General features: G+C 58.1%; 1 protein-coding gene across 7 annotated transcripts; it reads right to left on the bottom strand.

Moving 5' to 3' along the window:
- Positions 1-142: 142 nt before the first annotated feature.
- On the bottom strand, positions 143-20,555 carry KMT2B (lysine methyltransferase 2B). 7 transcript variants are annotated; one of them, XM_059877504.1, is made up of 38 exons: positions 19,976-20,555; positions 18,774-18,846; positions 18,344-18,538; positions 16,536-18,199; positions 16,211-16,324; positions 15,967-16,117; positions 15,422-15,701; positions 15,205-15,260; positions 14,683-14,961; positions 14,297-14,391; positions 13,924-14,022; positions 13,680-13,793; positions 13,405-13,551; positions 13,211-13,306; positions 12,637-12,754; positions 11,997-12,110; positions 11,656-11,840; positions 11,493-11,582; positions 11,305-11,409; positions 11,106-11,179; positions 10,399-10,514; positions 10,212-10,303; positions 9,995-10,132; positions 9,205-9,363; positions 8,843-8,990; positions 8,681-8,759; positions 8,386-8,546; positions 7,140-7,367; positions 5,762-7,058; positions 5,590-5,679; positions 5,403-5,512; positions 2,101-2,238; positions 1,943-2,017; positions 1,663-1,840; positions 1,255-1,362; positions 1,052-1,135; positions 812-941; positions 143-721 (listed from the first exon to the last, which is right to left on the bottom strand). In XM_059877504.1, the coding sequence occupies exons 1-38, from the start codon at positions 20,336-20,338 to the stop codon at positions 446-448; spliced, it is 8,019 nt and encodes a 2,672-aa protein (XP_059733487.1). In that variant the 5' UTR covers positions 20,339-20,555; the 3' UTR covers positions 143-445. The 7 variants fall into 7 exon arrangements, with proteins under 7 accessions (XP_059733487.1, XP_059733486.1, XP_003587289.1 ...); XM_059877503.1 differs by having other exon boundaries at positions 16,536-18,538; XM_003587241.6 differs by having other exon boundaries at positions 8,843-8,963; positions 16,536-18,538.
- Between the last annotated feature and the right edge of the window lie 76 nt (positions 20,556-20,631).

Here is a 20,631-nt window from a genome sequence, read left to right as displayed (position 1 = left end):
ACCCCACAATTCTAGTTCTGAACCATGCCCTCTTACCTACCTGTTCAGGCTGACAGGTTTCCCTGGCTCAGGATGGGTGTGGGGCACAGAGAAACAGGAGGTCCTACCTGTCCCTAGCACCATACAAATGGAAGACGACCTCTCCAAACATTGACAGACTTTATTGTGGGGAGGTTCCCACCTGGGATCCCACCCCCTTAAATAAAAAAGTGCATAGAAAAGAAGGGATTTAGAAACTTTTGTACAATATCTACATCCTGGGCCCCCAGGGCAAGAAGGGGGCGATTGCTGGGTGGGCTGGAGGGGTGGAGGCAGGGCCCTCGCCACCTGCATGCCCACATCCACCCTGAACATGAGGGTGGGGGTGAGATGCTCTGGGAGGGACGAGGGAGCCCCCAGGCTAGGGGCAAGATGGCAGCGGGGGGAGTGGCAGGCAGCTACTGCTTCAGTTAAGGAAGCGACGGCAGCGCTTGGCGCCACAGTTGCAGGGCAGCTTGTTGCTGGCATCCTCAATGGGGAACTTGTAGTCATAGGTGAGCTCCTCACCACGCAGGATGCGGCGCAGGGCGAAGATGACGATGTGCTTCTGGCCCTCCACATGGATGACTCGAGAGAAGCAATTGGGCTCACACGAGTGGTTGATGAAGCGGGCGGCATTGCCATGCATGGTGGCGTCCACCACGTCAAAGTCATCCATGCGGAACATGTAGCACCCAATGCCCTACAGGGACAGGGTGGGGACGTCAGAGGCTCTGTTCCCATGGACCGCCCTGTTTCAGCTGCCTCATTCCCATGGCCTGGCAGAGCCTACCTTCCCATCATAGAACTTCTCCCGCTTGTCAGTCAGCACAGAGCGAATAACAATACCAGAGTACTCGATGACCATCTCGCCGGCATCGATGTTGCGCTTACAGAACAGGCCCCGCCCGTGGATGGCAGATCTGCAGGGTAGGATGGGCAAGGGGGAGGTCAGGGGGACAGAACCAAGGCAGCCCCTGACCAGGGCACCTGCCTGTCCACCCAGGGGCATCCTCCCCACAACCCCACAAACCTGTAGACACCCACAGCCTCTTTGGATGTCTTCTTGAGGTGGCGAAAGCGCATGGCCATGGGCAGCTCCAGACTGGTGGCACGTCTGGTGGGGGATGGCAGTGTCACACAGGCTGGTACCCAGAAATGACTTCTCTTGCCCTGATTACCCTCTTTTGGGCCCTTCCAGACCACCCCCAGCACACCCTGGCCTGCCCCCCATACCTGGTTGACCTGAGCTGCACCTCGTCCTCTTCCTCGTCACAGGTGGCTCCCTCAGGAAGCACCCGGTGCTGGGAGGCCAGGAAGTTGAACATGTCAAAGGTGCACTTGCTGCAGGTGGGAGGGAGGAAAGGAGGGAGGTTCGTAGCCATTCTCTCAGGAAGATGCTACCCATCTATTCTTTGGCCTGGGCCTGCTGCTGGTGGGGCAGGAAGAATACTGCTACTATTGAAGACACAGCAAAAAGGAAGAGACGGGGTTCATTCTGATGTGGTCTCCAGAAACAACTTCTGGAGTAGCCTAGTGTCTTCTCCTCAGACCTCAGTTTCCAATCTGTGCAGACTGAATTTCCACCCTTGAGAACTCCTCTAGGGCTACCCGGACCCAGGCACCACACCCCAGACCTCTCACCGGAGATAGACCTCAGCGCGGGCTGCCCCATGGGGATTCAGGGGTGGCTCCTCCTGGCCCTCTCCCTGCTGGTGGTAGCGGAACTTGTAGTGCTGGCAGCGCTGAGCCCCGGGCAGCTGCTCTGCCAGGAAGATGACAGCATCATGGTGGATGCCCAGGAGCCTTGCCCCACTCATTCCTGGGGAGTCAACGGTGAAGACACATTGGTCATGTCGGAGGCCCATCCTGTCAACTGGGAGTCATCCCAGCTCCCAGCATCCCTGTGGACCCCCTCAGTTACCACTGAAGGAGAGATGTCTGAGCCGGGCATGCCCTCGGGCCTCTTGCACCTTCTCAATCAGAGTTCTCCATGCCCCTGGGGAGAGGGCAGGGCCAGAGCTGTCAGGATGATGTTCTATGGAACATCTCCCCTCCCTGTCAACACTATCTCCAACTCACCTTCCAAGCTCTCTGCCTCCACGCTGAACCCATCCTCACTGCTGATCTCGAAACGCAGGTGTGGGCCAGCCCGTTTAGGGGCCTGGTTCTCTTTGTCCTCTGGGGATGGAGGCTCTTCCTCGGAGCTTGAAGCCTCACCTGGTCCCAGGGAGCAGATCAGAGTTGGGGAGGGTCACCCTTCCTTGACTCAAACGTCCCTGGCTCCCCTCTGCCTTCCCTTCCTCCTCGGGTACAAGCACAGTTACTAGATTTAATGGCCTTCCTCTTGCAATATCTGCCCAATGAATCCTACAGAATGGACATTACGTCTTCTAAAGGGCCTACGGTCCCTTTTCTGTAGGACATGTTCACAGCTCACTCAAATTCAGTCTGTCACAAATGCCCATCTACTCCTCATTCTTCTGAATCTCACACAAAATTTAAAATACTGGAGAACTTTTGCACATGTGTTTTTTTAAGTGGGCTAGGGTTAGGGTTAAGGTTAGCTCAGTGGTAAAGAATCTGCCTGCCAAGCAGGAGATGCATGTTCAATCCCTGGGTTGGGATGATCCTCTGGAGAAGGAAACGGCAACCCACTCCAGTATTCTTGTCTGAAAAATCCCATGGACACAGGAGCCTGCTGGAGTATAGGCCATGGGGTCGCAAAAGAGGTAGACATGACTTATTGACTAAACAACAATTTTTTAATGTGCACCCCATTTCTGCAAAGATTACCAATATAGTATTATAGAAAGCCCATACTCACAGAATCAAGCATATGTACACTACAAGGGACTTCTCAAGGGCTAAAGAATTTAAAGCTACAACAGACAGGCCTAGCTAACATAGGTGATGTGGATGTGAGAAAGAGGAGAGTCAAGGACAACTCCAAATGTGGAGTCTAAACAACTGGAAGGATACAACGGCCACTGATTGAAGCAGTAAAGGTAAGGGAGAAACAAGTTTGTAGTGAAAGTCAAGAACTCAGTTTAAGACACACTGAGTCAGAGATCCCTCTTAGAAAACCTCCCCTTTCAACTTGTGGCAGAGATGGCAGGCGGGCAGCAGGATATAGGAGCCTGGCTAGCAATTTGGGAGCTACCAGAATTAGAGATAGGATTTAGAGCCAGGAAGATAGACAAGAGCACTTAGGGGTAAGTGGAGATAGAGAAGTCAAGGCCAGGGTCCTGGGACACACCAAAGTTGACAGACTAGAACAATGAGCCACAACTGGAGGGGAGGAGAGGGCTGGAAGCCAGGAAAAGGACGTGCTTCAAGAAGGGAGGGATCCGTGCACCAAATGATGCTATTGGCTCAAGCAGGATGTGAACTGAGGCCCGACCACTGTACCTAGGATGAGTGGGATGGGGGCAAATGTTTTGAATGAAGCACATTTTAGGAGAGGCAGGACTCACATGGCCATACTTTCTTCCCCACATAACTTCTTTGGGCCAACCTGCCCATATGCCCACCCTCTGGCCCTAAGCAAGACTAAACCTAACTCTTGCTGTGTGACCCACATCATCTCCAAGCCTCCAAGTGCCCCAGGGTCCTTCTCTGACTTCTTCCGCCTTTCTCCACCCTCACTTCCATTCTGTTCCCTGAACACAACTACACAGACCAGTCTGTAGACACAGGCCTCGCCCAGGCACTCTCTCACTGGCTTCTTTCTCACAGCGCTCATTCTAAGCTGAAGTACACTTGCTAATTACATGTCGGTTTCCTCTAGCAAAATGTGTCTGGTCCCTATGGGCAGGGACCTGTCTGTCACGGTCACTACCACCTCCTTACACCATCTCTGACCCCTGTAAGTAGCCTTTCAGCTAAACAGTCTCAGTCTACTTCATTCCACTTCCTTACTCAGCAGTTGAGCTCTACATAATGGAGAAAATCCACACATCCCAACAGGACTGGGGCCACAAGAAATTCTGAGCCTTGGGCTGCTCAATTACCAGCTTACTCGGCTGGAGCCCACTCCCTCTCCCCCTGCCCTCCATGACCAGCAGAGCACTGCCCTTCCAGCTTCACTGAGTCCATCAGCCAGAACTGCTTCAAGTGCCCCATCCTGCATCCTGATGTCTCATTATCTCTGCAAGTACAGGCATAACTCGGAGATATTGCGGGTTCGGTTCCGGACCACCGCATTAGGGTAAATACTGAAATAAAGCAAGTCAACAAATCTTTTGGGTTTCCAAGGGCATATAAAAGTTATGTTTACACTACATTGTAGTCTCTTGAAAGTGCAACAGAATTATGGCTAAAAAAACAATGTACATACCTTAATCATCACTAAAATATGCTAACCATCATCTGAGCTTTCATCAAGTTGTAATCTTCTTGCAATAGTAACAGCAAAGATCACTGATCACAGATCACCGTAACAGATAATGAAAAAGTTTGAAGTATTATGAAAATTACCAAAGTGTGACACAGAGACACAAAGTGAGCAAATACTGTTGGAAAAATGACACTGATAAGACTTGCTCCATGCAGGGTTTCCACAAACCTTCAATTTGTAAAAAATGTTGATAACTGAAGGGCAATAAAACGAGATATGCCTGTACACCTTCCTCGTGTCCTTCTGTCTCAGGGGTCTCCAATTCAAACCTGACTGCCACACCTCCTCCCACCTCCTTTTCCATCCATGAGTCCCATTCAACTTCCTTCTTGCCTTTGCTTTCACAGCCCTCACACAAAACCCCTGTAAGTCTGTCCCACCCTCTCCCCCAACCCAAGACTCTCAGCTGAGCTTTTTGGTGAGGTGCCTGGGCTTTGTTCTGGCTTCCTCATCACCCACTGTCTTCAGTTTTGGACTCTGACACATCTTCCCCACCCTGTGCTACCTGCACAGACAGTACACCTTTCCCAGACCCCATGTGCATGGTGGCCTCTGCAGCAGTTGGGATGACCGACTACTGCCTTCCCTGAGCCTCTGGACACCACTCTCCTCTGATTTCCCTACTGCTCTTGCCCTTCCTCTGGGTCTCAAGTGGGCTGAACCCTTTCTGAATGATCCCCAGAACCCCATCTTTGGCTTTACTAGGTACCTTACCTAACCCTCTGACCCTGGCACACGAAGTTCTGAAGCCCTTCTTTGACCTCTTGGGGACAATGGACAGGCATGTGTCTGTTTCTGCCACAGGCCACAAGCTCCTAAGGGTATCTCTGCAACCGTAGCACCCCACCTCAGGCTTGTATCCACTTTGAGTGTGCAATGTGCAATACCCAGGGAGTGTTTAAAGTGGACCAATTGTGTATGTCAGTTACTCAGCTGAGACAAGAATGGCGGAGGGAGGCAGTGAGAGAGAGAGGCTGGTCCTCACCTGAGTAGTGGTGCCACTGGGACTCAAGCAGCAGGTCAGGGGGACCATCAGGGGCCCGGGGAGGACCACCTTCGGGAAGTGGCAGCAGAGGGGACCGGTCCTGAAGGGGCCTGTGAGAAGAGACCTGTCAGAAGGAGGAAAGGACAGCGGTACCAGAGCCTCCAGGGAAAGGAGGCTGGCCACTCACCTCGGGCTTTCCTCCGCAGTGAGCTCCCCAGAATCATCCAGGTCGAGAACTCCACGCACGGTGGGCGTTTTCATCCTCACTCGGCTGAACCTGGGGTAGGGGCACCGTAAGAAGGCTAACTGCCTTCCCCTGCCCACCTCTCTCCCACTCCACAGCCTGGCCACTCACTCACCCACTGCCACAAGGCCCTGGACCCTGGGGGGGGTCTTCCAAGGACTCTCCATCTTCCTCCAGCCGGGGAGTCTTGCTGGGTGGAGGCGCTGGTGGAGAACGGCCAGAGAAGGTGGACACCCTTTTGACACGGATGGCCTGGCGGGGTGGGCTGGGGGGCCCACTGCTCAACACCAGCGTCAATGGAGGGGGGGGTGGGGGCGGGGCAGGGCGGACCACCCCTACCACTGGCAACACACCCAGCAGGGGTCCTGGGGGCAGAGTCCAGGAAGTGGGGGCCGTGGGGGGCATGGGAGGGGGCAGAGGCGGTGGCTTCACTGGAGGTGAGACAGGTTCACCCTCCCCCGCCATCTTTACAAACACCTGCCCCAGCTTGTTGACGAGGATGATCTTGGATGCGGCAGGTTTCGGGGGCTCAGGGGCAGGGCCCAGGCTCAATACCCGGACCCCTGGGGGTCCAGGGAGCCAGGCAAACGTCCGGGTGGGGTCAGCTGGGTTAGGGGGCAGGCCCTGAGGGGGCTGGCTGCCATTGGCCAGGGGAGGTGCTGGGGGAAGGGGCTCCTCTCTGGGTCCAGCACCGCCCTCCCCAGGGCCCCCTAGGTTCTTCAACACAAAATCCACAATTTCTGACGGCAAGTCCTCGGGAGGTCGGGCCCTGTCCCCTGCAGCCCCGATGACCCCCGCCCGGCCTGCTCCTGGCCCTGAAGTAGGAGTCCCCTGGCCCCGAGGCTGCTGGACTGCCTCGGCCTCGCTGTCGGTGCCATCATCCACTCCATCCAGCTGTTCAATGCGGGGGGCTCCGGGGAGGGCACCAGGGGCCAGGGCAGGGCCGGACACCACAGTCACGGGGAAGTGGACGTAGCGGGGGGTGGGGCCGGCCTCCTCCTCTGAGCTGTCCCCCAGGCCCCCGTGGCTGCTCCCCCCGGCCCCCGCAGCCACAATCTCTTCCTGGAAGGGCTCAGTCCCCAGCAGGCTGGCCGCAAAGTCCAGGTCAGCAGCACTCAGTCCTGACACCACCTCCATGTCCTCAAAGTCTGGGCCCAGGTCTTCAGGGGGTGGTGGAGGAGACGGGGCCCGGCTTGGGGGAGCCAGCTCCCCTGAGGTAGGTGTGAGGGCTCTAACGACTGAGGTAGGAGGGGGCACCCTGAGCTGAGGAGAGGTTCTGAGAGGGGGAGAGGCCCGCCGTGAAGGTGGCAGCCTGGAAGCCAGAGGGCTGGGGCGACGGGAGCGTCTCGGGGGAGCTGGGAAGTCCGGGTCTCCCACCGTAGGGATGTGGTGGGTCAGAGAAGATGGACTTCCTGTAGGGGGAAGGGTCGGTGTCAGCCAGGAGTTCCTGCCTCACCCTGCCCCACCCCTCCCCAGGACTTCCAGGTACACACCAGGCGAGGGCAGGGGTCCAAAGGACACACCCCCCAAGGGCCTCCGGGATGGTGAGTAGTTGGGCACTTTGATTCGAGCCCCCGAGAAGGAGCGGGGGGCTGGAGGAGGGGCGCTGCTTGGATCCAGCCGAGGTGGGGGGTCCGGGTTCTGAACGGGTGGGTGGTGCTCAGGAGCTCTAGGGATAAGGGCATCTGTATCTGGCGGGGGGTCCACATGATCTGGGGGCTCTAGAGAGGCAAGAGAATGGGATCGTGGGTGGCGGGGGCTCCTTGTGAAAGCCTCTGCTCACACACCTTTCATTCTTTTGAGGCACCCACACCTCCGTCTGGCCCTTGACCTGGGCACAAGGTGCTTGCGTTCCCAGTCATGGCCCAGGTCTCAGACCTCTCTGACTTCTGCAAAACCTCCCCATACACCTGGCTCAGAGTCCCTTTGTGACCCATCCTTTGCCATTTCCTCACTTCCTGGATGCCTGCTGTTCCCTCCCAGATTCAGTACCCATTCAGGGTACTGCCCTCCCTCCAGCACGGCCAGCCCTACCACTTTCTTACTTGCGCTGCATATCCCAGCCACATCAAACGCATCCACCCCATCCTGGCGCTTGTGGTGCCCCATTACCTGGCTCCACCCAATCTGTACAAGGTGATCTCTGCTGCCTCCTCCCAATACTCCGGTGTTTCCAGCCAGGATGGCCGTACCCTCTTTCCATGTTGTGCTCCAACCCAGAACAAACACCTTGCCCACAAGCATGATCCACATCTCTCCCTCCTCCCACTGGGCCCACCAGGACCTCTCTTCTCTACCAGTCCTTGAGCCCATTCTGTGCTTCCTGCCAACTGGCCCTAAGCGCTAGCATGGAGGGGAAGGTGTGAGTTTGGGAAATGAGCAGATCTAGGGTTGAATCCTGGCTCCACCACTATGCCCTTTCTAGGATGTACAAAGGAGCTTTTCCCTTTTACAAGGGGCTGTGGGGAGCATAACACAAGGACGGAGCCCCAAGTCAGGTGGCCATAAATGCTCCTTACATTTGTCCAGAAGCTGCCACCCTCACAAGCAGTTAGGGCGCACCTAACTCTCTCCTCACTTCCAGGCATGAAGTTAATCTTAAGCTACCACCACCACAACAAACAGAACAATGGCAAACATCCTGGGTTCCATTAGGGCACAGGAGAACAACGCTTGATGGGTAGCTGTTTGCGGAGGGCAGCACTCAGGGAGGAAAATGCGTGCGCTCCAAGGCCGTACCTGAGCAAGGGGCAGGACTGTGCACAATGGTCTGGTTCTCTTCTGCTGCCTCCAGGTGAACCGGCTCTTCCCTTGGCCCCCATGGCCGATACTCCAGGATCCGGCACCGATACCAGCAGCGCCGCCGAGCATCCACTGTGCTCCAGTACAGACGGGAGCACCTGGGGCGGGGGGAGGTGGGGGGAGGTGGCGTGTGGGACAAAAGGGTCAGGACAACCTGGGAAACAAGATCCAGCCCTGGAAGCCCCCAGCCCCACAAGCCCCCAGCCCCACCAACGCCCCTTGGGTTGCTCACTGGTAGCCAATGGGGAAGAGCCGTCCCTCACAGTCTGAGAGGTCAGACAGAGTGCCCAAGGAGTCGATCCGGATGGAGCCTATGGTACAGGTGGGTGGGAGAGGTCAGGAGAGCGGGCCTAGGCAGGGTCAGGAAGATGAGGGGAGAAAGCAAGCTGCTTACCAATTAGTACATTGATGGCATCAGGTTCAAGCCCCGTCAAGAACTTTCGCTTGAAATTGATGCCCTCAAAGTCCACGTAGACTCGGCGGAGAACATCAAAACCGTCAGGGTTCACGATCTCCTGGGAGGTGGGTGGCAAATGGGGTTGCTGGATTGGTGAGGGGGTGAGGGGGATGTGAGGGAAGGCTCACTCCACAGACTGGTTAGTCAAGGGGCTTGACTAAAGCACTGGGGGCGGAGGGTAAGGGAACAAGGAAGAGATACTAAGAAGCAGCTGGGTGAGGCCCGAGGGGCTACGGGGCTCCTTGAGAGGAAGGAGAGAGCGAGCAGTGGGGCACTGTGTCCCCAAAGTGAGGGCCCACCTTGCCATCCAACAGGTCTGTGTGCTTCTGGCAGAACACTTTCTTGTCATCCTGGAAGATGCAGTAGCTGGCCCGGGCGCACATGAAGTGGAAGTTGCTGAGGCAGGAGGAAAGGCAGCAGCCCACCGTGGCACCAGGCTTCAGGCAGAGTTCACAGCGCTATGGGCAGAAGGGGCTGCTAAGCGAGGAAGCCAGGGCCTGACACCCAGCATCGCTGTCCTCAAAGACTTCTTGGGCCCCTGCCGAGCCTAGCACCTCACAGAACAACAGCACATTACTCCCCACCAGTGGCATCCAGGCCCAGGCATACATCAAAACAAGCGCAGACTCCTTGAATCAGAGTTGCAGCGGGAAGAAAAACAACAGGAGCTAAGGTTTCCTCACACTGTTCTAACGCGGAGCCCGTATTACTTCACTGAACCCTCGCATCTGCCCGCTGTGGCAGGTCTCTCTCATCCTGCTTCCTGAGGGTGAGCTGGCGGCACCGCACAGAGTGGGGGTTCCCACGCAGTACCTCACCTCACAGGGATGCAGTAAGAGGTAAATGCCACACAAGCTTAGTAACAGGAGATCATCTAACTTTTAGTCTCCGAGGCTTCAGGCCCACATTAAGCCAGAGAGCACAAATAGGAAAAGACTTGCTTTCGCTGCAGCACTAGAGTCCTGGACAGCCAGAAGAGGCACCAAGGACAAGCTGTGGCAGAGACTGTGAAACCAGAGCTGTCTCTACTACAGTTGGACCCCACGCCAGTCCCCGAGAACTGCCCCCTCTTCAGGCCCACGCCCTCACCATCTGCCTCCCTCGAGCCACAGCAGCATGCACGTTCTTGAGGGAGCCATCGTTTTCTTCAAACACTTCGGCTGACCAAATGGCACAGTTGACGTGTGTCCACTCATTCTGCCCAATGTACAGGAGCCGTCCCGCCTCCTGGGGGCAGAGTCGTGGTGTGAGGGGAGGAGTCAGAGACCAGACCCTACAACCTGGGTCTTCATGCAGTAGCCCTCACCTTAGAGTCCGCATCCCCGTATTTGAGGCAGAGTGCACACTGACGGGGGTCCTCCAGGTGTGAGAAAGCAGCTGAATCCTTGCCCTGGAAAGCTGGTAGGGGTTTGGGAAGGACGGTCCAAGAATGAGGACCTGGAGCCTGGCCCACCAACTAAGCGATCAAGCTTCTAGCCCCAACTGCCCAGTACCTGTTGAGGGATCGCCTGGAGGCTGCCCTGATTCTGGGGTCTCTGGTTCCTGCTGCCTCCACTGAGCATAGACGTGGTCCAGGGATGGGGGCAACACCGCATTGGGAAGGACTCCGCTGTGGACAGGCAGGGTCAGCCTCTGACACATCTATCGAGGGGTGCTGGACTGGGGCCCACCCGTAATATCAACCTGATTATGCCATGACCCCCTCTGTCCTCTATGTGAAACTTCTCTCAGCCTTCCAAACAAGCCAGACCCTCTCGTGCCACCTTTGCCACATAAAATACTGTTCTTCATGCCCAAAATATGTCTCCTCCACTTTTCAGCTTAGATGTCATTTCTCTGAAAGCCTCAGGCCTGAGGCTCCTAGGCAGGCACCTCCTCTGAGCTCCCACAGCCCCTGGGCCTCCCCATCAAAGCCCTAACTGTCCAGGTTATCAGTGCCTGCCTAACCCCCCAAACATGGCTTGCCCACTGCTGTCCCCAGCACCACCTTGCATAATGTACAGCCAAAGAAAGAATTAACCACACAATCTGAGTCTCTGCTCATCTAGAACCACTGGGGACTCTCATCCTGGTCCCATGCCCTCCAAGACCCTAACCCTGCTCCTTGTCTATTCTCAGTCCAGCTGGACCCCGGATTCCCAGGTGCCCCTGCCTTTGCCCTCACTCCCTGGTTCCCCTCCTGCTACCCAGTCTTGCTCACTTCGGCAGCCGGGTACTCCGTCGCCAGTACTTGGGGTCGTGGGCGTCGAACCAGCCGAACGCAGACTCTAGCAGCTGGGGAGCAGGTTAACAGGATGAGAAGAACTATCTTCCCCAGGAGAGGTGGTGGGGGCAGGAACCCACTCTCTCTTCCCTGCTACCATGCAAGCCACCCTGAGGGCAGCCCCCAAAGAGCTCACCTTCAGTAGGAGCCCCTTGGTCTGGCCTCCAGCCCGGCGCTCCAGCATCTCTCCTTCCTCAGAGTGCCTCATCAGGATGCCCACCACGTCCTCCATGAAGCTGTGCTGTAAGGGGGTTTGTCAGGACCCGAGCCCCCACCCCAATCCTCTCCCCCAGGCACGCAGCGGCTCCTCAGTGTCCCACTCACCACAGACTTGTAGTGGCCCTCCTCGAAGCGCCGCCTCACAGCGTGCAGATCACAGGGCCCTGGGTGTAGCTGCTGTCCTTCCTGCCCACACTGCAAAGAGGGGAAGTCAGCAGGGCTCGTGCTGGGCTGGGCCCCTCCCGTCCAGTCATCCGGGCCCGCAGACCTGGGTGCACAGCAGCAGTGGGCCTGCCACCTTGGAGCTCAGCAGGCCCTGAAGCACCTGGCGCAGGCCCCCCTGTAGGGCCCCACTCAGGGCCTCTCGCCAGCGAGGGTGTGTGGCCCCAGCACATGGCCCACAGGTGTACAGCACCGAGTCTGGCAGCCCTGAAAGGATCTCGTAGTCTTCATCTAGAATGGCCAGGGCAGGAAAAAGAAAAATGGTTTCAGTGACATGGAAGTTCTCAAACCGCCCCAGGTCACTAAGAACATTTCGCTGTCCTCTGAGAGCCTGTGGCAAGGGGCAGGACAGGGCTGAGGCCACACCCCAGTCTTCCGTCCACTCACCCGAGAGCCCCTCACACTTGGCATGCACCCAGTGGTCACATTGTGCACACTGCATCATCTTGCTCTCGTAGTCATTGTCTTCATAGCAGCGTGTGCAGATCGGGCAGTAGTTTCCTAGAGCAAGAAGAGGCAAGTCAGAGGGGTTGGTGCCATGAGCTGCCCTCAGCAGCCTGGCATGGAGGCCAGCTGGCCCACGACTGCTGCACGAGCTGCCCTGTCCTGCCCAACTTGGGGCCCTACCATGCCCCAAAGGATGGCTAAAGATAAGGATGCTCTCCTAACTCTGCAGCCCCAAGGGCTCACAACGCAAAGAGCCTTGCTAAACCTGCTGCTTGAGCCAACGAGGAAGCCCAGGTCTTCAGAGAGCTCAGCGGAGACTTAAGGTTCTAGGAGGTACTTCCGGGACCACCATGAGGGTGGGGTCCAAGCCCTCCACTCCCACTGCCCTCAGAGGAGCCGTGTCCCTCTCTTAAGTACTAGATAGGCTCCTACAAAAGAGTACTTTGAATGGAAAGAAAGGCTCCAGAGGAGAACAGAGTGGAGAAATACTAGCAGAGAGAATCTCTTCCAAATGCTTGTCTAGAAACCTGGCCCACTCCCCGGTGGCCCCCGGGGCCCCGGTCCCCTGCCAGGTCCCCACCTTTCTCAAAGAGCTGGGTGCACCTGGGGCAGAGGCTGTAATCTCCCGACCACTCGACGTCCCAGTTCTTGCCTGGAGTCGCCCCACAGCTCTTACATCGCACGCAGGCTGAGCAGATCTGGGGGGACAGGGCAATGTTAGGGGGAGAACCAGACACCAGGCTGGAGCAGCGTGAAGTGGGGAGGGGCAAAGACGAGTGGGCAGGAGACAGATGCAGAAGGATGGGTAAGGAGAACAGGTGTGCAGGAGAGGTGAAGCGGAGGATGGAGAGGGAAAGAAGCAGGGAAGGAGAGAGATGAAGTGTGGAGACTCGCAGAGACGGAAGAGATGAGGCTACAGCAGGGGGCTGTGAACTGGGGACTACGGAATCCACGAGCCTGTAAAACCATTACATATAAATTCTGCACAGAAATCTTATCTGTGCAAAATTCTTGAAGAGGACATGTGATGTTTATCAAACTCTTAAGAGGACCTCCACCTTCCCACCCCCAAGAGCCCTGGCCTAGAGCAATCCTGGGGTGGTGGCGGCATTAATTAGAGCTCCAAAGCCAGGGGAGGGGGCCTCATCTCTCACCCAGTGGCGCCGTTTGCGTGTGGCTCGGGTTGGGTAGCTGGGCCCCAGACAGGCTGGGTGGTAAGCATGGCGGCAGCGCTCACACTCCAGGAGGTGCTGCAGGATATCAGAGAAAGACAGTAATGGTAAAACCTACCGGCTCAGAGACACCCCTCTCCTCCATGCGGCCACTGCCATGGCCCTTGTGCCCAAACCTTGGATCCCCGGCCTTTGCGCCCACAGACGTGGCAAAACTTGCAGCGGCGGCAGCACCAAGTGTCATGATGTTGGGGCAGGGGCCGCTCGGCCTCCTCCAGGCAGAATGGGTGGAAAGGGTCACAGCAGACCTGGCAGAACACCAACTAGGAGTGGGGAGAGTGAACAATGGGCAGAGTGAGGGGCCAGGAGGCCAGGGAGGGTGACCCTCTTTAAAGGGCCCAAACACCAGGCAGTCAGGGCTAATGGAGACTTGAGGGGAAAGGGATCCAACCTCATGCAGGCCTTTGCTGGCACACAGCAAGCACACCATGGGTGGTCCCCCTGGCACGGAGGTGAGTACACTTAGGCCACCCATCAGCCACACGTTCTCCAGGTCACAATCCTCCTGAGGGAAGAGAAGATGCAGAATCAGAGAGCAGCCAGGAACACAGCAAGATCCAAACTTAAAGCCCAAGGTTCTCATTCGTAACCAACACGTTTCTTCCCAGCACAGTGCCCACCACCCTGTGCCATACCTTAAAATCCACACGAACCCGGTGCACACCATCTGGAGACTTTTGTTTTCCAGTCCAGCCATTGGGAAAAGAGGCAAAAGGGCCAGGGGCCAAAGCATCCTAGGGAGGGACAGTGGTGCTAAGAGGGCTGCAGCCCCACCATTTACCAACTTCTCACTGCCCTCTCCCCAGCCTACGCCACCCTGCCTTTTGCCTAGACTCTACTTGGCCTTCCACAAAGAGATGCCTGCTTCACCCACGCAGGGCCTGTCCTCTGACATAGAGACACTATATCACTCAGGTGAGCCTGTGACCCTGACTTGCCAGGAAGCTCCTTGGGATGGAGCCACACCTCACACAGGGCTCAGGTTCTTGGTGTGGGGGCTATGCTGACCTTGTCCAGGCGCCTTCGGGCCTTGAGCTGCAACACAGGCTGCAGGGTGGGTTTGCGGGGCCGACTCTGCTCCTCTGGTTCTGGCACTGGCAGCTCTAGGCAGGACACAGGAGTGGTGAGGATCCCCCTCTTCTTTGCCCCATCCCCCCTCCTCGACCACCCCCATGTGATTTCCAGATCCCCAGGCCTTTAACGAGCCCAGGTCCATGATGACGACTTGAGCCTTGTTCAATAACTACTGAAAACCTCCCGCACCCGTTCTCCCTGCCCACTAAAACTGCCCTTCTCTTCACTCAGTCACTCTCCTGGAGACTGACAGAGCCTTGGGTTGGGGAGTCCTAACCCTTCCACACACAGGACTGATACCGAAAGCAAACAATTCATACCGTTCTCCCGGGGGGTCCGACGCCGAGGAGCAGGGGGACCCCCGGGGTCTGAGTCATCCGAGTCCTCGAATATATCATAGGAGGGTCGCTGTTTGACGCAGCGCCGGGCTGACTTGCGCTGCAGTAGGAAGGAGTCCTGCTCCTCGGGCCCCGGGGGGGCCACCACCTCCTCCCGGGGCCCCCCAGCTCCCGCCCCCCGGCGTGGGCCTGGAGGACCAGGGGAGGCCTCAGGAGATTCATCGGAATCCCAGGGCAACAGCGTCTTCACTATCGTCCGGCCTGTGGGAACAGGGGACTTAGTAAGATCTGAGCTCAGCCAAGGACTTGGACAGTAGGATGGAGAAAAGCCAGAAAAAAGCGCAGAAGAGAACAAGCACAGGAGATACAGAAGTGCACGATGGGAAAACGACAAAGGTGGTGGACTGCAAAGACAAAGGGAGGAGAGCAGAGAAAGACGTGGTTTCCTCTACAGCATGCATCTCAGTAAGACTGTGTAAAGAAATGCTGCTCAAGCTTCGTTACCTTTTTTGGCCAGCCGTTCCATCTTCCGAGCCTCTATCTTGTCACACTTCCGGTATCTGGGGAGGGGAGCAGCACGTCACCAGGGTAGGGGACTGGTGGTCTGGGGGAAGAGAGGAAGCTCTCCACAAGGATGCCAATCCCACTGCTCTGCTGGGGCAGGAGGCCTGGGTGACTGACAACCATGGGTGGGAACGGAGCCTGCGCCCCAGCTACTCACACACAGCACTGCTTCTTGGTGTTGGGGCCCCCAAACTTGGGCTTGTCCAGGCAGTTGACACAGGAGCCACAGTCCTGCACACGCAGGCAGCCCCGACAGTGTCCACACCGTGCCATCCGCATCTTCTTGCCGTGATGGGAGGGCAGTGAGCGCCGGGGTGCATGTGCCAGGGTCCCTCCAGACCCTGCAGGCTCTGAGTCTCCCCCGGGCCCTGTTGACTCCACCTTTCCCGGCTGGGACTGGGATGGGACGCTCTCAGTCTCAGATGCTGATGATGTATCTAGTGCAGTGGAGAGGTGGGAATGGAGCCACAAAGCACAGTTCTACCTTGGTCCCCTGACCTCCCCAAGATCCCATTCAACTTTCCCACCATGCTCAGGCTCCAGGTGCTCCCAAGTCTGCTCTAAGATCTAGCACTCCAACCCACTTGCCACCTGGCCCAAAGGACCCTACTCAGCTGCCATTCTCCCAGGTTCTTGATTCCTTCACTCACCCCCAAATTTGACACAGCTGTCAAAACTTCCCCACAACACACCCGCCCCTACCCTCCGCATTGAGGTCCTGCCGATCCCGGAGAGGGAGAGCGCTGAGGCGGGGGACGTCTTCGGGCACCATGGCCCGGGCCTGACCCAGGGCCACAGCAGCATGACGGCAGACATGTTTGATGCGGGGGCCTTGTACAGGGGACTCAGGGCCCTGGGGGAGGAGAAACCAGGAATACCTGTGGAGAGCTGCCCCTCATACTCCCTCTGCCAGTCTTCCCCAGAGGGCCTTCTTCCCACTCCATACCGATGGTCTCTCCCTCTTAGTTTCCACTGATTCATCTTCCGACTTGACAGAACCTCTATCTGGGATCTGCTTGACAGTCCCCACAACCTCCTCCATCTGCCCTCCAGGGCTGGGCTGGTGGGGGAATAAATAGGGTCAGAGGCTGGAGAGTGAGGACAAATGGGGCCAGGGAAGGAACCCAAGAAGCTGGGGGACAGGGGAAAGACTGGCTTGGAGGGTTCCCTGCAATGCTAGAAGGTGTCCTGAGAGCCAGGAGGCAAAGGGACTGCAGAGAATTGAGTCTGAGTGACTGGATGCAGGGGCCTGGCCAAAGCACCATGCTCACCGGCATCAAAGACGCCACTTTCTGCTGCTGCTGCTGGTCAATCTTGATTAGCTGCACCTTGGCTCTCTTGAGGAGACTGAACATTTTCTCCTCCACACCAGACAGTGGTAAGGACCCCAGGCCTGCAATCCGGGCCTTTTCCAGTGGTGGCGCCTGCTGTGGCGGTGGCTGCAGCTGTAACTGTGGCTGCAGTAGTGACTGCTGTGGTGGTAGTGCTGGGGGCAGCAGCTGGGTTTGCAAGGCCTGTAGGGGCTGCTGCAGCTGAGCGTGAGGCTGTTGCCCACTGCTTGGAGCTGGAGCCCCAGGGGAGGGCATCTCAGCCTTAATAGGAGTGGCGACCACAGGGGCAAATCGAGGCAAGCTGAGGTGGTTCGTGCGGCCCAATGCCCGCGGCTCAGGCTCAGCTGGAGAGTCATCGGCAGGAGGAGGCTCTGGCTCAGGGGCTTCAGGGGCCCCAAGAGGAGGAGTAGTAAGCACCGATTCGTAGATCTTCAGGTGGGCTTCACTTGGGGTAAACTGAGGGGCCCGAAGGAGCAGGGGCCTCCGGGAAGGAGTGACAGGGGCAGGAAGTGGGGGTGGGGCCGGTGGAGGAGCAGGGGGAGGAGGGGGCAGTTCCCGGGTCAGTGAGGTCCAGCGAAATGTGGGTTCCCTTAGGATGGACCGTCTCTTCTCAGGGAGTGGGACTGGGGTAGATGGAGGAGTTGGGGCACGGGGTGGAGAGGGGGCTGGTGCTGGTTCCTGGGGGGCCAGTGGGGAGGTGGCAATGGGAGGCCTTAGAGTAGGTGAGACCTCCACCTTTGGGGGCTTGGGGGGGTCTTCATCCATAAATCGCCGGGGTGTCTTGATGACACGGGAAGAGCGGGCACTCACCACAGGCATAATAAACTGTCGGATGTTCTTCAGAAAGGTGGTACTTTTGGGGGCCACAGTAGGGCTGTCTTCCAGAGGGCCTCCTGTGGCGGTGCTGGGGACTGGAGTGGGAGGAGAGGTACCCTCTGGCCCTGCCCGAGCAGCTTCCCGCTCTGCTCGCTGGCTGGGAGTTAGGGGAGGCCGGCCCCTCTTTCGCGAGCATGTAGCTGGGACCACGGGAGGAGGGGACTCTTCCTGCTCCTCCGGGGCACGAGGCGGTGGAGGGGTTGGTGGGGGTGGAGGAGAGACAGGTGGGGGGGGAGGGCAAAGTGGGGATGGAGGAGATGCTGAAGCGGGTGGCAGGGATGGAGGAGGTGGAGGGGCTGGAGGAGTCAGGGGTGGTGATGGCAGCTTTGCCTCTTCCTTTTCCTCGGCTAGCACCATTGCTTCCTCAGCTACAGCTCTCTCTTCCTCCTCATCTTCCTCTTCTTTCTCCTCCTCTCCCTCCTCCTCCAGCTTCTGCTCCTTCCTCCAGCAGGGGCCCTCTCCTTGCCCAGATCCAACTCTTCCCTGGGGGGCATCCTGCCAGCTTTCCTCATGCTGATCTTGACCCTGACCTGATTCAAGTCCCAAGGACAACTGTCCCATCTTCATTTTTTTGGCCTTTGAAACAAACTTGATCACGAGGGGGAGGCGGCCTCGGCCTCGGCCCCTGCCTCCACGGCCTCCTCGCCCAGACTGTCCTCCACGCTTGGGGGTCCCAGGTCCTGGGCCGGGCCCCTCCTTGCACTTCCAGCTGCCAGTTCGGTGTTTTACTGGAACAACAGGAGGCGGGGGCTCAGGTCTGGGGATTGTCACAGCTGCTTCTGCCACCACTACTGCTTGCTGCTTCTTCCTGCAGGGGCCTGCTGGCCGTCCTGGGGGCCGTCCCCGAGACCGACGCGGGGTGGAGGACTCACATGCCCGGCTCCGGGGGGCTGGGGGTGCCTGGGCCCGCCGGAGAAGTTCGGTCAGTGCCTGCACCATCCGTTCTGTGCCCTCCTCACCCCGTTTCCGGGCAGGAGTCTTTGGGGGTGCAGGAGCCACATCTGCTAGGCGAGGAGGCGGAAGGGGGGTCGTCTTATGCTTGCGGCCCCGACCTCGGGGGGCTCGACCTAAAAGGAGAATAGGTGTGGGGAGATGGGTTAAGCTGGCCCTGCAGACAGAGGAAGACTCCAGGAGTGCAGGGACTCTGACTTGTCTGCTTCCCCAACAGCCCAGCCTAGCTGGGGCTTTGACACAGAACACACTTGGTAACTGATAGAGACTCTAGAGCAGGGCAGAGCTGACACAAAAAGCAAGAGTAACATTCCTATAAAGCTACAGAGGTAGAGTTTCCCCGTCACTCACCTCGCTGGGATCGGAGCGCAGAGCGCAGGGAACTGGAGGCCGCATCTTCATCTGAGTGAAAACCCTGAAACTCCTGATTTAGGGGACCAGGGGTGGAGGGGAGAAACAGCATCAGTGCTAAAGCCCTTGTTTAGCCTGAGACTCAGATATTGAGGAATATCCCCAGCTTCCCCCTTAACGTATCCCTATTTACAAATGAACTAAAAAGACTAGAAGGTGAAAGGCAAAAATACACAATCTCTTCCCAGGGATGGAGATAGAATGTATTTTGAAATTGCATCCCCAGTTTGGGACCACACCAGCACAAGCCATCAGTGGTCCACTGGCTCAAAGGGAACAGAACAGGGTCTAAGTCAGGCAGTAGCCACTACCCTCATATTCTCTCATCCTCCAACTCAGAAAAAAGTAGAACCTCTGTCTATACCCTCTCAAGCTGTTGTTTCTCTCTGAATGAAAAATGGGAATTGGGGCACTCAAGTGGGGTGTGCATGTACATGTATTAAATAGTTTATCGTATTATGACCTGCCGTGAGCACTCAGGTGGCTACAAACCGTCCTAAGCAGTACAACCCACACCTTCGAGCCCTTTCTGAGAGACTGGTGATAAATTCTGAATTGAACTCAGACCTGCTGGAGTACCCAGTCTCACCTACGTCCCATGTCTCTTGCACCTCTGCCCCCAAGAGGAAGCCCTCCACCATTCTCCCCTCTCTTCACTTTAGTCGGAAGAAGAATTGGGGCACTGGTGAAATGTGATGTGTCGGAGCTTATGAGGCCGGGTGGGGCAGCTTGCAGGTCCACAGCCTAGGTCCACAGGCTAGCCCGCGTCCACTCAAGCCACGCTTCTGCTGTCAACCACCACTGGTTGGGCATGCAGTCCCATAGCCTCCTAGCCCAAATCTCTCCAGCCCTGGCTTTGCCAACTACCAAGAAGGATCAGCCCAGGACACTTCTGCAGGACCTGCCTCGAGCCGAAGTGCTCAGCGGCAGCTCAGGCTTCTCTATCCACTTTCAGAGGCCTCTTACACCGACAGCTCCGCACAGCCTACCTACCTCCTCCCCTGCCTATTTCCAGGGCCCTTTCCCTCCCCAAAAGCCCTGAGGACTCCGCTTCCCCACATCACCCCTCGGGGCCACCCAGACCCCTGGAAGCCCCCAGCCTCCGCCCCGCCCAGCGCTGGGGACGCCTCCGACTGCCTCACCTCATCGTCGGACTCCCCGTCACTGCTCTCCTCCTCCAGCAGGCAGCCCCGGCTCGGGCCCCAGCCCCGGCCCCGACCCCGGCCCCGGCCCCGCTGAATGCGCGGGCCGGCCCACAGGCGGCGGAGCCGGCGCAGGCCCCGGTGGAGTCCCAGCAAACGGAGCAGGGCCGTGTCCTCCCCGGGCTCGGCTCCGCCCGGCCCCGCCGCGCCGCCGCCGCGCCGCAGAGCTACCCGCACTCTTTCGGCCCCGTTGCCCCGTCCGCCGCGGCCCCCGCCCCCGCCGGAGCCCCGCGGCCGGCCCGGGAAGCGGCCCCGCGCGGAGCCAGGCCCGGGGCAACTGCCGCCGCCCGCCGCCGCCGCCATCTTGGCACCGTGAGAGGGGCCGGGGAGGCGGGGGGAGGGGCGGCCCGTACGCAGGGCCGGGGGGAGGGGAGCAGAGGAGGGGCGGGGCGGCTTAGGCTCACGACAGCAACCAGCGCCGCCGCGGGGCCGACACGAGCCAGGGGCTGGGCCGGCCGCGCGGGGCACCACGGGAGCGGGAGTCCGAGGCCGGCCGGCTGGTCACCCTTAGACCGCACCTAAAGAGCCTAGACCCCGCGTCGCGGCGGGAGAGGGCGAGGCGCAAGGATCTCCGGGAAATGTAGTTCAAGCACCTC

This window comes from Bos taurus, chromosome 18 (genome assembly GCF_002263795.3).
Source record: "Bos taurus isolate L1 Dominette 01449 registration number 42190680 breed Hereford chromosome 18, ARS-UCD2.0, whole genome shotgun sequence".
Classification (NCBI taxonomy): Eukaryota; Metazoa; Chordata; class Mammalia; order Artiodactyla; family Bovidae; genus Bos; species Bos taurus.
Note: the sequence above shows the minus strand (reverse complement) of the source record. Positions and strands in the feature narration are given on the sequence as shown.